General features: G+C 37.8%; 1 protein-coding gene across 2 annotated transcripts in view; it reads right to left on the reverse strand.

Annotated features, from left to right (window-relative positions):
- Positions 1–1828: 1828 nt before the first annotated feature.
- Positions 1829–17570, reverse strand: part of LOC121863201 (gamma-aminobutyric acid receptor subunit alpha-6-like) — a 29760-nt gene continuing 14018 nt past the window's right edge. Inside the window, exons 2-8 of one of the 2 annotated variants that reach the window (XM_042361685.1) lie at positions 11019–11248; positions 10601–10683; positions 9935–10069; positions 9464–9478; positions 7072–7224; positions 6204–6427; positions 1829–5042 (exon numbers count right to left, since the gene is read on the reverse strand). In XM_042361685.1, coding sequence (XP_042217619.1) covers positions 4245–5042; positions 6204–6427; positions 7072–7224; positions 9464–9478; positions 9935–10069; positions 10601–10683; positions 11019–11248 — 1638 coding nt within the window. In that variant the 3' untranslated portion in view covers positions 1829–4244. The remainder of the gene's footprint in view (positions 5043–6203; positions 6428–7071; positions 7225–9463; positions 9479–9934; positions 10070–10600; positions 10684–11018; positions 11249–17570) is intronic. The other variant, XM_042361686.1, reaches the window with a different exon arrangement.

The raw sequence follows: 17570 nt of genomic DNA on the forward strand, positions 1-17570 counted from the left end.
AAGAGTTATGTACACTACCTGGATAAACTATACATCAGAACACTCACTCACTTATACATACATGGGGTTTGGGCAAGTGGAAAGTGTTAAAAGGAATTGATATTGTCTGCTATGGCGGATCAGCTTAGGTGTGAAGGTGAACGGGTCTTGGCCATTTTATTAAGTGGTATCTCTCACCTATCTCTAATTTTGTCTATACTGTCTCTTATTTTATCCTATTATCTCCTCTGGTAGTTCAACTTGTTATATCTCTATCTCTCTCATGTGTGTCATTTGATTTAGCTGTATCTCTCTATTTATCTTCATCTTCATTATAGGTATTTAAGGTAGTCGAATATGCGCATTTACATCGCTTATTTTAGTTCCAAACTTCGTCTTCTAAGATTCGATTTTACATTATGAGCACCACCACGCAGAGGCTCCCACGACTCAGCCAACAGCCTGCTGGTGGCTGAATGGTTCTAGACTCGGCATGACGGTGATAATAACGTAGAGTCGAATCTTGGGCAAATATAGCTGATGTGCAGCCATTTATTATGAACACCGACTACATTAAACAATTTTCAAACAGACTCTGGCCATTTGGTTTCTTCTCTAGGTCTGACCCACAAACTTGTGAGCAAAATATTAGAATGTACATTATTCGTTACCTTTTGGGGCATAATCTGTGATTATAATTATGTACACATTATTGGCGTATTATGAGGGTAACCAGTTCCTGAAGAGCGAGATAGATATATACTGCATATATATATATATATATATATATATATATATATATATATATATATATATATATATATATATATATATATATATATATATATATATATATATTTATTGAAAAAGCAGAAAATGGGAATCAGAAGGAGAGAAAATATTATTTATAAAAACAGATAAACTGAGGCACAAATCGATATAATAACTATATAATAATTACAGTCCCATATATTATTCTCCGTGAACCTCAACACCCACTTTCTGTCCCCAGAGGAAACACCTCATCTTGCTCTGCCAACAATAATCAAAACATCCATTCAGTAATTTTAAGGACTTAGATCTTAAGCGTTTGTTATATTTAATTTGATCCTTCTGTTATGCTTTTCATTTTGTTATAGAGTTGCATATAGATATTTGTGCGGTTTTATTGGTTGGGGTTATATGCAGTTGTTTTGTGCTGCATATAATTATTTTTGCTCCTGGTAATTAGAATAATGTGTTATAATTGATATAAGGCCATCCTAGATTTGATAAGTTTAGAAGCGTTGCATCATTCATCTTTAGTCTACGAACAACAAACATAAATAAGTAGCAAATTAATTAGTAAATCCCTTTTCGACCTGAACTCAGCCCAGTGTCGTATTATTTTTACTCACGAAATACATAAAATATTATCAACAATATTAATAATAATCAATATATTTTGTGATGAAAGTTTTGTAACTTTTAGAGCGAATTATGTGGCGGTAAGGAGAAGAGTTTATTGCAACAAGTGTCTTACATCCACCACAGTGTACTGCTTAACTGTGGCGAAACAAAGAAAAAACACTTTAATATTATCCTACCTTAAAAATAGTTACATAAAATCATTTATTAATGATACATGGTTTAGTTGTATCAACGAATATATATATATATATATATATATATATATATATATATATATATATATATATATATATATATATATATATATATATATATATATATATATATATATATATATATATATATATATGTGTGTGTATATATATATATGCCTCTTTGCTAAGAAATGAGAGAATAGTAAATAACAAACCATGCAAACCAAAGGCAAAGAAAACACAAATATCTTGATAGGTTTAATTGGGAGATTTAGAGGCAACATAATCGTTTCCCATACCATAAGACAACCAAATAAAATTAGGAGAAAAACTGTGATCACATTGTAACTCTTAGCGATCAGATCAGGAACAGGCAAGTCGAAGAAGGATATAACCACCATTTAAAGCAAAAAAATAAATAAATGGGAACAGATTAAAGGAACATAATTTATGCAAGTGTAGAACTTACTTTTAACATCATAAAAGGGTAAGGAAGATACCTTATTTTCATTCATTAGAATGGCAATAAAAGGGTTTTAATGTCCAGCAAACCCATGACACAACACCAAGTGTCATAACCTCGAATGCTTGTCCTTGTCTCCGTCCACCCCACACAAAGTTGTCTCCTTGGCCAAGAAACACTTTGAAATTTCTCCTTAGTCTAATTTTTCCGACCCTGGGCTGCCAAGTGTCGCCCAGTGAGACGTCTGGCACTAAGAGAGAGTTACGCTTTTTATAAACGAGTGACATGACACCTTACCATCAAACGTCGACAGCTGGAGACTAAAAAAAAAAAGTCTACATACAAAAATTATCCTCTACTTTCTTCCCCGAAACGTATAAAGCTTATTTAGTCCTTAGCATAAGTGTATGTATTGGTTCAATGGAAATACATTGTATCTTTATGTGACAAAGCGAGGATAAAACCTCGAAATATTATGATATATTTAACAAAAAAGTGTAGATAGACATGCTGGTAATTTCCATTGTCCATTTTCTGAAGACAAAAAATCAATTATTAATAAATAAAAAAAATAAAGAAAAAATAATCCGGGTCCCGACCACGTGAAACAGTGAATAAACCAGCGAACCCTGTACCGAGGGGCTCAGTCTCGGCACAGTGTTCGAACTAACTAAAATGTTTTGGTCGGCCTCGGCTCGAAAACCCAGTGACCCCGAAAGACATACGTTAGACATTATGATGACATTATTATGACTTTATTATGACTTTATTATGAAGATGAGATGAATAACATTCTCTTTTCTCCAACTAATTGATTGTTATGAGGGTGATGTGGCTGGTGGTAACACGTATCTCTCCATGATGAACAACAATTAATAATATACTCGTGAAAGGCGATATTTACTAAGAGCTATCTTCTCCAAATTTATATGGAGTATTAATATAACTTTTGCCTATTTACACTTATTTATACTATGTTCAGACTCCAGATTCTTTCTTCCTTAGGCGATAATTGGTGATAATGGTGAATTTGGACTGGTGTTGGTGATTAGGATATATTTATATAATGTATACGTAAGCCTCCTATTATAGGGGTGATTATATATATGTGTGTGTGTGGCCTCTGGCACAAAATGTTTATACATATGGCCTCTAGTAAAAATTCACTCATATATAATCCCTCGGTATGAACGTTCAAGCAATGAAATTCGCTCTCTGGTATGTTCCAACTCCAGCTGTTTTTGTTATGTAAATTAACTCCTTCGCCAGCTGCAAGTAAACTCAAATGCCGCCGCTAGCTGTGGAAGGCTTCCTGATTATGCAAATATATTTTACATTAATTAAAGGCTTTACATTGTGTTGAATGACTAGAAGTACAGTGGCACTTGGGTAGTGTGACAGAGGAAAGAATAATTCCTACTGTACTTCTCGACGAACATCCAGTGTTCAAGGATCCATCAAAACATGTTTAACAAACGTAAAAATTTGGTAAACAAGCAAGAGTTACTGTGGTGCTCTGCATCTGGTGCTGCAGCAACCCAAGTGTCAAATCTTACCCTATATATCATGTTAAGGAAAATATCGCATGAAACCATGCAATATACTTGTGCATTAACTTATCAATGAACCGTTCATAAACTGTCTAAAGTCTAACTTCTGAAATTGATTCTAAAACGGTAGGTGATGCATTGGCATGTACGGGGCGAAAGAAAAAATAATGAATGACGCTTGACCATAAACTTGAGACGCTGTCGGTCAGCTGCACTTAAGCAATGAAGATATCCATTACATAATATGCCCATATACGATAAGTTTCCATGACAGTTTCAGTTATGGTGAATACTTGCATACCTACTGTATCTTTGCTACTTAGACATACTTACATGCATGAAATTAAACATTAGTGTGCAGACCTACAAACGGAATATCCTGACAACCTGCATGGTATTTTTTTATCTTAATGGGACAAGAACCTCACAAAAAACATGATAGATATTTTAGAACCATCTGTTGGGAGAGGGTGGAAGGGGAGGCAAAATGCTTCCAATAACCAATCATTTTTTAGGAAAAACACAATCCCTGCTGTGATTGGATGGCTGTCGTCACTTATCAATGCGACGCGAGTGGGTGGGAGAGGCCAATGTCTCGCTCTTTGTCTTTCTTCAAAACAAGTTTATACATTAAAAATAAAACAAACTTTATACGAGAACTAGTCCATCCGAGGGTACCCGAGCATCGGCCTCTTCAGGGAACTCGTCAGTGATGTAGTAGTTGAACAAGACCCAGTAGGTGATGAACAGGATGAAGAAAGTCGTCGGGAAGAACCTACGTGCGTAGAGATCAATGATGGAAAAACGATCTAGCAGATCCTCCTCAGTGGGCACGGTGTTTCTAATCGTCATCTCCGACATGAGTTTCTTTTTTTTGGTCAGGATTTGCCACACTGTGAAGGGGGGAGGGGGAGGAGAAAGCTGTTCATCCTCGGATTGGATGTCCACCTTTATAACTGTCAAGTCACTTTCACTGTCTTGGGACCTGTCTCTCTTTATTTTGGAATCTTTCTTGAATTTAAATATGCTGCCTCTACTAGTGAGGCTGCCACTGTCGCTGCCAGACAGGTGGCCCTCGCGTTTCATTAACATTGGGTCTATTTCCCCACTCACTACACTTGTGTCAATGCCACTACCATCACCACCACTGTCTTCCTCGCCTTCCCTCTTCTCCGGGGGCGTGGCCACACGTCGGGCCTTGAGTCCCTCTCGTTCCTCTCTCTCTGGCGTCACTGCGTGTATGCTCTGGGGCACGATGGCCAGAGGCAGCTTCAGAGCCTCTCTTAGTGGGGACTGGGTGTCCACCTCTTCCTCGATGGGTTGGACACTCAGCGGCACAACAGAAAGAGGAACCTTCATGGCGTCCCTCAGTGACGCCCCAATGTCCACGCCACCGTCCTCCCTCACCGTCGTCGTCACCAGCATTGTGGCGTCCTTCTCCGCCGCCTGCAGGTAAGACATCATCTATGACACACTTTTCTTTTACTACTGCACATTATCTTGTTCTATAAAGCTTTTTAATGTATATAAATCATTACTCTGGATAATGTGTCTGTTAAACGTGTACAGTATATGTACATAACTTTATAACATGCATGGAGAATCATTTTCATTACATATATTGAAAATTGCTACATATAATTTGAAAGATTTACTTGCACATAGTAGCATAATAGAACATACTGCATCTAAATGAAGTATGTAAAATCTACACACTGAAAAAAACAAAAAAACAATACATTTCACAAAGAAAAGGAAACTTAAAATAGTATTAGAAATCGGATAATCTAGTAACCTATGCACATACATACACACAGCAACACAGTACAGCGCATAAACACACACACAAGGGACAACTTCACATACATAAGCACAACGGTACACACACCAAAGCATACATGTCACCAATATACACATACAAGCACATCCAGTCACAAACATGTGCTTGATACAAATAGAAATGACTGAGGAGAAACTAGATGTCTTTACAACTATAAGTGAAACTAAACTACAGTCAGATTTTATGTAACTTAAGATCACAGTTTATTAAGATTCAAGTCATATTAACCTATGTAATATTAACCCTTTGGAGACGATGGTTTAAACGATCTTCTTCAAGATTTTAAGCTTTAAGCCATCACTCAGAAAAAGGTTAAGTCGTTTTAAGGAGGTTAAACCGTCATCCAGTTAAACCAACACTATCAATGGGTTAAAACATCGTCCGAAAGGGGTTAAGCCATCATTATATCATCCTTCTTATAATCAAACCATTGTCCCAAAAGTCTAAACCATTATCTTGAAGTCAGTCCGTGATCATCCTTACCGCACCTTACCGTAGAGACGTAATCAGTTCGCCATATTACAAAATTCAACGGAAAACAACAATGCAAATCCTGTTCACTCAATATACAGCCATCAACACCATACATGTTTCTAACTCTACTTTTATTTTCAGAAGAATGCTCGTGAGAGACCAGTTGCCCAGGTGAGGGATACTGTACACCTGCAATTAAGACTACAGTGCAAACATATATCTAGACTACAATACACATGTTAACAACAGGAGGTGACTACATCGTGCAAGATAGTCCACCCCGACCAACACACCATTATACGTTCTGTGATTTGATGCTTCAGGTCTTCCATCTTCTTCCGCCTCTTGTTAGCCGCCCTCTCGAAGAAGTTAATACAGGCAAACTCCAGGACGGCCGCAAACACGAAGGCAAAGCACAGAATAACAAAGTAGTCGAGGGCGGTGGCGTAGGAGACAGCTGGCCAAGCAGATCGTCCGCCGAATCCTAACGTGGTCATGGAGAGCACGGTGGTCACGCCTGGAAATACGAGAGAAAACGCCCCACCATGAGGACGTGGTCACTGTAAAGGGAAAACTGCAGAAAGTTATCTACGGGTGGATAACCACATTGAGCTCGAGGAAGTAAATCATAATGAACTCGACATTGCCGGCGGAGAGAACGGGAAAGCACAGTTTGTCGAGAGTCCATGAACATTAGTTTTGAATCCCTGCAGCACACATCTAGGAGGGAATATGGACTCGAGTTATGACCCTATGGAGGCCATTATTACCTCAAAGATGCGATACCTACTTTTTAATACCACAATATGTAATCTAGTGATGGTGTCCATGTATCACTTTTCAATGTATCTACTGTATATTATGAAGGTTGATCTAATTATGTATACCATAATGCCTCAACTGGGGAGACAGCGGTAACAACTGATAATATATATATTATCTGAAAAATTCAAATTAAAACTCACTCCTGAAATTAAGAAAAATATTATACTGTAGTTAATTATCGGATAAAAAAAAACTAAATATTTATGTTGTCTCCTAGATACATTTCCAAGTAAAAATTACAGTGTGAGCGAGTGCCTGAACTGCCTGATCTTCATGAAACCCTGAATCCCTTTTTTTAAATTACATACACGGGTGTCCAGTATAGTAGCTTCTCACCTAAACAAACTCTGCCAGGGACGTCCTTCTTGGTGATCCAGAAGGCGACCCACGAGCAGCACACGATGAGGATACAGGGGACGTATACTTGGAGGAGGAAGAACCCCGTCAGTCGCTCCAGGTAGAACTTGACGTTGAGAGTGGAGACAGTCTCTGTAGTAGCGGGTTGAGAGAATCAATGTTATTCCTATAGTAAAGGTTTAGTGAGGGGTGGTGGTGGTGGTGGTGGTGGTGGTGGTGATGGTGGTGGTGGTGGTGGTGGTGATGGTGATGATGATGGTGGTGGTGGTGGTGGTGGTGGTGATGATGGTGGTGGGTGGTGGTGGTGGTGGTGGTGGTGGTGGTGATGGTGGTGATGGTGGTGATGATGGTGGTGGTGGTGGTGGTGGTGGTGATGGTGATGATGGTGGTGGTGATGGTAGTTGTGGTGGTGGTGAGGATAATAATGGTGATGGGTGATGGTGTGTTTAAAGAGAAGAAAGGATGATAGACTGAAGTTCTTTTTAGAGAGAGAGAGAGAGAGAGAGAGAGAGAGAGAGAGAGAGAATGTAAGAATAATTTATTATTATTAAAACCTTAAAACTCGACGCTCAAATATAAGTGAATACGAGTAAGCTGTAGATCTATCTGAGAAAGTAACTAACATCTTCAAGAACTACTGTGTGTGTGTGTGTGTGTGTGTGTGTGTGTGTGTGTGTGTCCTCATCTGTAAAATGAAGACCACAGCCTGTAAACAGCAGCCAGGGATCAAAAACAGGCTCTGTATTTTACGGTCATTAAATCCTCATATATTCACATGTGAAATAGGAAGAAAAAAATCATCGTTTAATCCAGATCTGCTCGTCAAGGTTGGGAAAATAAATTATTTTTTTTATCTCTTCCAAATAGGTTTATTTTTCCCGCTGGTGATTATTTCGCCATCTCACACACTCCGTAAGTTCACAGGGATTTAATGGTTCACTTCTGGTCATGTTATTAGAGGAACTACCTTGACGCTGAAATGCTAAATACAACCAAAAATTATAGATAGAAAATGACGCCGAGATGAACAGCGTGACGAGGAGTCTTGTTTATCCTCTCAACAACAACTTGGTTACAAAGGAAGATTTTTTTTTTCATGTGGAATAATTATTTTTATTTTAAGCGTTTGAGTGATTTTTTTTTCATTCGTTGTATTATCACCATTATCGATCTTCTGTACTGTCACTATTAGTTACGTTCTTGTCATAATATAGTCAGTAACTACAGTTCTCCTTACACTCAACACCAACAATTCTTTAGCCACCTACACCTCCACCTCTACACTCTCCTCTCACCTACACCTACCTTCACTAACTCTTCAATCACCTACACCTCCACCTCTACACTCTCCTTTCACCTACACCTACCTTCACTAACTCCTCAATCACCTACACCTCTACACTCTCCTCTCACCTACACCTCCCTTCACTAACTCCTCAATCACCTACACCTCCACCCTCTCCTCTCACCCCCCCCAACACTACACTCTTCCCACACCAGATAAAATCTTTGACAGTGTCCTGGAGGTGTCGGGGATCCTTGAGGCGAAAGACTATACGGTACAAGAACTTTATCATTTGACTTCTGGCTAAGACAAATTCTCCCAGAAGGTTAACTAGCTCGTTTAATATGAGCCCCAGTCCTACCAATCCTCTAACCAATCCAAACAGTGACATAATCTCGTTAACCTTTAGATCAAGAACAATAGAAATTGGAGTTAATTAACATAAAATCTATTACTAGTAGGGCAAGGTGGCGGTCCTAAACACATCTCCTGAATATGGTTGACCAGTCATCTCTATATAGGAACAGCGTGGGACTTGACTTTTTTTTTTTTGAAGGTTTTTCGCCCCTCCAGCCTTGCCTGATATGTTAGGTACACTCGAGGGAATAATTTCAATGTTTTTTCAAGTTTTTTATTATTATTATTCTCGTCCCTGAGGCTTAACCGGGATTGTTAAGTACACGCCGGGGAATAAACGTAATGGGATTTAAGAATATATTTATTTTTACCTCCGATGATAATTTGGGATGAGTTCGTGATGGTGGGTTTCTCTTAGCTGTTGATTAATGCTTTTAGCCCCCCCCCCCTCTCTCTCGCACGTACACATACAGGCGAACCAGCATATGCATTGGGTGTGTGTGTGTGTGTGTGTAGTGTATGAGTGGCTGTATATAACTGAACATATACTTGACGTTTATGTAGGTATTTGTTTACATTCTAATGGAGAGAAAAGAAGAAACCCACAACATAAACATTCAACATAACAACATTGAGTGATGAGCTACTACATAAACAAAACCTTCCTTTAACATTATCTAACATTCTTTTTCAACATTGCTAAACTACATGACAACTGTAGTACCTTACCTGGGCGCCTATTCTCTGCATGAAAGAGAAAATGCCATAGTATTATAAAGGGAAAGTTAGATTATTTAGAAATGTGTCAATTTCTGTGAGGGGTGACAAGTATAAAGATGTTCAGGAAAACAACACATTTATTGAAGGGATCATTATGTCCTGTTATAAATTACCTTTGTGATTAATGGATCAAGGTAATAAATGCCTAAATGATGTTAATTAAACGAATAGGTTAGTAGTAGTAGTAGTATCATTATCATTATTGTTATTATTCATTTATATTTTTATTATCAACAGAAGTAGTAGTTGTAGAATTATCATTATTATCATTACTATTATCATTATTAGTAGTAGTCGTAGCCTTTCAGCATATCCTCTGAGGTGTATCATGCATGGGTAGCCTACACTCGCTATACCAACACATCCCTCTTAACACTCAAGGGCTATCTTACCTTACCAGGACCTTCCTCTCACTCCTACCTTTTCTTCTCACGATGACCTTGGCAGAAGTCGTGGTGATGTTAATAAGCTTGTACTGGGCGATGCTCACGTCAGCATCTACTGTGACCAGCCCCTGCGCCCACTTGTATACCATATCATTCGAGTTATACCCGTCTGGTTGGGGTATAACAGATATACGGTATATATTACACTCGTATGATGTGATATAGATGTTGTTTGACTTATATTATCTGTTGTATTATATATTACGGCTGTACTATGATGTGTTGTACTTGTTTTATGATGTTGGTTGATATATTAGATATATTATTATATATTCTACTCGTCTCTGGGAAAAACAAAAACAGTATATAACATCATCTCGTGTGTGAATATGTTGAAAATCGAGAGAGAAAGATATTTAAATTAATCATTCATTGTGATCATTTTTTTTCTCTCCACTTTGCTGCTCATCTTTCTGGCTTCTTTTTCTGTCTTTCTAAGTAGCGTCATGTCTCCCCCCCCCTTCCCCCCTCCATCTCTAAATGGGCGTCAGTCGGTACTATCTCTGTGTCTCTATAAGTGAGCGATTGTCTGTAACCCCTCTCTCTCTCTCTCTCTCTCTCTCTCTCTCTCTCTCTCTCTCTCTCTCTCTCTCTTTATCTGTACGTGAGTGTGGTGGTACCAGAGTGAGGCGTTACTTACATGAGGCGAGGCTGAGGGGGCAGATCTGGGTGTCCAGCGGGAACTTGCGGAGATGCATCTTGCAGCTGGCCCGCACAGTCAGTCTGCTCGGTGAGACACAACAAAGTCTTTATTAAAACCATTTGATAAAAAAATGAAACCCGGGTGATGTATAACAACAAGAATGACATATTTGATGTTAACGTTGGAAGGACACGACACTAAGTATCAGCAGGAGGTGTAGATAGTTGGGAAATAGCGATAACTTCTATGAATTTCTATTTTTTTAAGCTTCTGACTGGCCACTGACGATCATGTATATAATCGTAATGCATTTGAATAGCTTCATATTTCCTCCTCATGATGGCAAACGACGTCTTAAATGAAACAGGGCAAAATTTACCAGAAAATACACACTCACACACACACACACACCTACCTCAAGGACCAGGTAATCTGGCCATCGTATTGTAGACGGATGAAGGTGTTGGGGGCAGTGATCTTGTGAGCGTAGGAGTTCTTGCCGTTGATGAAGAAGGTGTCCGGCTTCCAGAGCTTGGCGGCGAACATCCAGTTCATAGAGAACTGGGACGTGCCCAAGTCGGTCTTGTTGAAACGGAGGCGTGAGTCGAACCACACTTGCCGGAGGTACAGTTGCATAGAGTACGACTAGAAAAAAGAGGAAAGCAGTGTTAATCATCGATGGTGGTTATCTCGTTCATGAGAGGGAGGGAGAGAATACATACGACTTATTAACAATGGAATGTCCGTTTTTTTCCCAGTGTTGTTTTTGCTAGTTACCCACAACACGTACACACCTAGAATATCGGATGTAGTTAAGGAGAGGTTAATTCGTCCACTGACCTTTTATTACCAATATAGAAATGAGATAAAAGGCTTCAGTTTCTAGATCAAATTTACATGAATGAAGAAAACACTAATGAATGAATTTTTTGGTATTCAAGTTTTTACTAAAGATCTCCTTAACGTGAAGCATATTTAGGATTCCTGGACAAAGTTGAGGTTTTTATTTTTAATTTCTAGAGACAAAAAAAAAACCAGTCACGTTTGTCACTAGAGTTGTTTGAGTGTTCTTCTCGTTTGTTTTGTTTTAAGATATTAAATTTACTAAAGAAATATTGAACTGTTATCGCGCAACTTATTTTTTTTATTTAACTTAAACCATTGCGCGGATTTATAAAAAACTAAAAGAATGTGTATTTTTTCATCTGATTATTCATTGAACTGATTTGACTATACACTTTACATCAAATGACTGATAAGAGCGAAAACATCTGTATATTATTTTGTTTTATGGAATTTGTTGAGGTTAATTAATAGATTACAAATATATTTTAGTTCTGTTGATATTTTGTTTTGTGGATTAATTTAATATTGTTTATAAATAATAATAATGAGTATTACAGGTCAAATGAACCCCAGTCCTAGTAGGTACCAGTTCTAATTGACCCCAGTTATAATAGACCCCAGTCCTAATAGGCCCCAGTCCAGTAGGTCCCAGTTCTAATAGACCCCAGTTATAATAGGCCCCAGTCCTAATAGACCCCAGTTATAATAGGCCCCAGTCCTAGTATAAACCCCAGTCCTAATAGACCCTAATTCCCAATAGGTCTCCCAGTCCTAATAGACCCCAGTCCTAATACCTAGAATATTAATCCTATTAATAGACCCTTACCCCAGTCCTAATAGTTACCCTCCTCTCCTAATAGACTCTCTCCTCTCTCTCCTACCCTGTTTCTTTCTCCGTTTTCTTTATCTACACCGCCTAGCTATCACACACATTCATCCCTGTCTGTTTGTTTGTATTATTCTCTCTTCTTTTTCATTATCTATTTACGTATTTACTTCAGTTTTGTCTCTTTCTTATTCTCGTCTCATTCTCTGTCTCCATCTTTACACATCACTTACCAGAAATTAATTAAAATATAAGCAAAATAAAACTAAATTAACCCTTAAGAATAATACTATATATATAATTTATTCCTTGATTATGCCCAAGCTAAGGTAGTCTAGCAATGTGGAATTTAACAGTGTAAAAATAGTAAGAGATTCTATATACTGTAGTGTGTTGATGCTTCATACAAGATAGGGAGCAAAATGGCATTAAGGTATTATTTTTTTGTCATTATATATTTGGTCATCTTCAGGTGCCAGTGGATATATGTGTGTGTGTTGTATAGTCTAGAGACGGTGCAATTCTCCTATAGTGCCCTAAAGAAGAATTAATGGTTGACGTGCCATTTAAAAAAGTTCGATTCATTGGTGATGGGATGAGCGAGGAGTGTAGGGATGGGTTGGGTTGGATAAAGCGCGAGGGGGAAGCATATAAATCCTGAGGGACCGAACCTGGAACTTAACTCGAAACCGAACCCTGAACCGAACTCGAAACCGAACCCGAAACCGAAACCCGATTTATTCGTACTGAAATAATGAATGGGTTTGGTTATGTTTTAGAATTAGTTTAACTTAGGCTTGTAAAAGGTTAGGTTAACATGGGTTAGTGGTTGGTTAGATTAGGCTAAGTTAGGTTGCTATTAGGTTAGGTTCCGTGTTCGGCTGTTGGGTCTGTTAGCGAGTCGTCAAATCTTGCCTTATCTACACTTGTCGTACGTTGAAGGTTAAAGAGGAAGACAGAATAGAAAGTAAAGAAGAGAAGGAGGAAGGTGTAAAGATAGATAGTAATGGAAAGAAACTTAGTAAAAAAGGAAGAAATAAGTAGAGAGGGATTAAGGAAGAGAGAGAGGGACCGAGAACCACTCACTTATATATAAACTACATTACTGTATAAGCGACTACAATAAGTCTAATGCACAGGATGTGACTCGCCTTCACCACACAAAGAAATAACACAAGCAAAGCAGAGGATGATGCCAGATGATGGAGAAATACTATAATATATAATTTTAACTTTTATTTACACAAGTTGACGGCCATCGTCTTAGATTTTTCTTTAAGACCATTTTTCAAAAGAGCAAAAGAACGAAACGAAGTATCCAAAAAGTAAATATATAAAATCGCACGAAATCAAAGATATTTTGGGACCAATAATTAAGCATAGATTGACACTTGTCCTGTTGTCATTGCATCTACCGTTGCATGTGAAGGATACTTTATAGAAAGACCTGCATCTGGGCTTTGTGGTCATATAGTGCTATACTCTACCTCCTTTTTGGTCGTACGAACGATGGAAGGAAAGACAAGAAGACATTAAAAATGATACAACATTATTCTGAAAGAAAAACTGTCAGTGGTAAATGGTTAAGGGAGAGAGAGAGAGAGAGACCCACATATGAAACACTAATGTGGTAACCTGTAGACCTAGTGAGATGTAATACTGAGTGAGTAAGGGACCTCAGTAGGTTACATAGAAATATCTTCAATAGAACAAAAACTAACAATATATGTATTTTTAACAACAACGTCACAACCTTGGGAATACGAAATAGCAAACAGCTAAGAATCACATATAAAATTTTAGTAAATTAAAAATAAGAGAATAATTAACAGTGTATTCAGATTTATGTTTACAAATATTAATGTATGTATCAAATAGTTGGGTGAAATGGGTTAAATTATCATCAATGACTTTAATGAAAACAGTAAAATGGATATCAAACCCTTATCCAACACCCAGACCATAGAACACCTTCAACAGGCATCAGAATATGACACTTTGCCTCTATCTGTGGAGCTGAATACCGGGTCAGGAGGAAGGTGACATTGTACCGACAGTCAGGCTAATGTAATAAACCTGTAAATTCGATATGTATGGTAATTCTACGAGGTGTAATTAGCTACAAATGAGGGAGATTATTCCCATCTAATACGAACACATTAGATCACACTCTATAGACATCTCACCTCAACACATATAGAAAATAGATGCAATAATGGTAAAGCGTTTCCAATACACAACTTTAAATTAATTTGGAACAGTTGTCAACACTTTTACTTCCATCTTTATGCTACATTAACCATATAATCCCTATCAATCCTCCGCTTCCTCATTTATGTCTTACGTCACAGATTATTCCTCCACACACACACACTGATGACCTTCCAGTAGTTTACACGACCCTGTATACATTGTAATATATAGGGAGAGAGAGAGAGAGAATGATAGAAAATTGGTTATCCTCTTCCCCTTCTTCCTCCTCCTTCTTCCTCCTCTCTCATTCTCTCTCATTCTCTCTCACTCTCTCTCCTACCCCCAACTCTTCATTACGTCCCAGTGACTTATGGAAATGTTTTAAATTTGCTTCCTGGCCTTTGATCCTAAACTTTTTATTTGGTTCCCCTTTAAGGTAATGTTTTGCGTCACTAATTCTCCCTTCACTCACTGCTGCTCAACAACACACCATTTTAACCTTTCCTCCGGGTAATTTAGTCGGGTTTTTTTTTGTATATCCTGCCTTTTTGAAGTGGTAGAACGTTCATTGAGTGTTTATTCGTGTGTGTGTGTGTGTGTGTGTGTGTGTGTGTGTGTGTGTGTGTTTCGCCTGGCGTTAAGCAGTGCTGCACTTCAGGACTCGTCAGTAGCACCAACACACATGATAAATATTTGCCTTAGCTTCCTCCCGTCTGTATTTACATTAATGTTCTGCTTATTTGTGAGGTCAAGTCAGGAGCTCAAAGTTAACACGATATTCTTTTTAAAGTGTGTGTGTGTGTGTGTGTGTGTGTGTGTGTGTGTGTGTGTGTGTGTGTGTGTGTGTGTGTCAAATGTCTAGAGTTGAAGGGACATAAATACTGAGTAAACACCTGTTCTACACACACACACACACACACACACACACACACACACACCCTCCACTACGTCACCTGCTGGGTAAGGAGATTGCAGTGTCTTGGGTAGCCTCCACGACGTAAACACTAACACAATACATTGTCTTCCAATACGAATAAATTTATGGTGTTGTTTACAAATATATCCAAGTTTTCGTTTTTTTTTCTTCAATTATTTATTTCTAAACAGCTATACAATATTTTCCTCTAGATTAGAATAAAATGAGTTACGTTCTCTGTAAATATAATCTCGGTTGAAATTTGTATCGTATACGTAATGAATTTATATCCTTTGAGTACGTCAAATTACTTGACTTGAATTTTGTTTACCAAGTGTCAACACATAATGTTGAAAAATGTTTACAGAGGAAAAATAATGTTAAGGTAACACGGAGACGTTTACAGTGTGAGGGCGAAAAACGCTCAGTGTTCAGACTTTATTTATGAATTCCCTCAAGTAAATTCCCTTCAGAACACTAAGAAATATATTAAAAACGGACCACTTAAAGATCAAGCACCCTTACTCATTTCATCTGATGAATGAACACCCAACAAACTCATTCCTTAATGCATAACCCTCAAGCCTACCATCGTTTTTTATACCAGAGGAAACAAGTTCAAGGAATTTTGTTGATTAATTCTTGTAGCGGGTATTAATGTTTGTGTGTTTTGATATAATCCACAGACTTATTCTGTACCTTACGACGAACAGGGGAAGAAATGCTGAGGAGGAGGAGTAAAATGTAGAAAGACATAACAGAGATAAGGAGAGAGAAACTAGCGAGAGTAGGAGGAAAGAGAGGAGCTTAAAGGAGATGAGAGAGAGAGAGAGAGAGTTAAAGACGTGAGAAAAGCAGAAGTAGAAGTAGAAGCAGAAGTAGTGTTGGAGATAAACCGTAGTCCAGCACTGGTTTCTGCACACTTCGTCCTTGGTCCAAACATGGTTACCCTGGCCTAGACACAACACTTTAAAAAGAGTTCTAGCAAGTATCAGGTACTGTACTTGACAGACATTATCAGATGTGAGTTCTTGAAAGTTCTTGGAAATGTAGTAAAGTTCAGTTTATATATGCATTAATAGATATAGCCGAGTTTAATTAGGTACGTTAGACAAGAAAATCTCCAGAAAGATTCAAGAAAATATCACATGCTAGAGATCTTCTATAGATAATCGATGCTAAGCAAGGTATTGCAGAGATAGCAAATACTAAGTAGTTCAAACATATTGCGTACTCGAGTTCTTATAGACAATGCCAAATCATTGCAACTTTCCACTAGAAAATAATTCGAGGAAATACTAAATAATTTGTAGTTTGTAAGCCACACAAGGTAGTAAGTAATGTATTTTTTTTATGGGGAATAGCCCACCAGGGCATAGATCACCGACCTTCCAATATCTTCCCAGGCGGTAGTAACTCCGTTTGATAGCTGGTTACTACCTACTATCTTGTAGTTTAAAATCAAGGCAACCAGATACTTCATTAGACAAATTGTTTAGAAAATGTGATGTTAGACAATTTACTCAGTTTCAAAATTCCCATCAGATTTTAGACAAATTCTATAATTTTAGGACATATCAGGTATTTGACACCTGTATTATATAATATACAAGTCAAAGACTGCTGTATCAGGTATTTTGATAAGCATATTTTCAAAATTATAGCATATAATATCATGTACAGTGAAATTTGTATAGTTCTTACTTAGACAGTATTTTGATGAAGTTAATGGCCTTTAGTGGAAATAAATTCTTAATAACTGCTACACAAGGTTTATCTAGGGACTGTCATTAAATTTAACTTTGATATTTTTTTAGTGGGTGGAAAACATATGTGGAGATGGGTGGTGTGTAGAGACGGAGGCAAGAGTTTGTGCTGCATCTTGCAGCCTCTACACTGGGTCAACTCAGTCATTATAGTATACACCTTAAATTTAATATTCTATTGAAATAAAAACAAATGGTACACATCTCTCTTATTTTTCATTGCAAAATATGTGATGCAGTATGTTTTTGTTAAAAGACCAGCTGTTATGATGTTGAATTGATTTTATGATATCTCCTTTGGCTGGAACAATTGGTGCAGAGCACCTCCGGAAAAATCCCTCATCCTGGGAATTTTCCGAGTAACGGGATAAATGTTCTCGGAAGTTCCAGAAATTGTGCATTACAACAACATCTCTCGAA

This window comes from Homarus americanus, unplaced genomic scaffold (assembly GCF_018991925.1).
Source record: "Homarus americanus isolate GMGI-L3 unplaced genomic scaffold, GMGI_Hamer_2.0 scaffold7329, whole genome shotgun sequence".
In the NCBI taxonomy this organism is placed as follows: Eukaryota; Metazoa; Arthropoda; class Malacostraca; order Decapoda; family Nephropidae; genus Homarus; species Homarus americanus.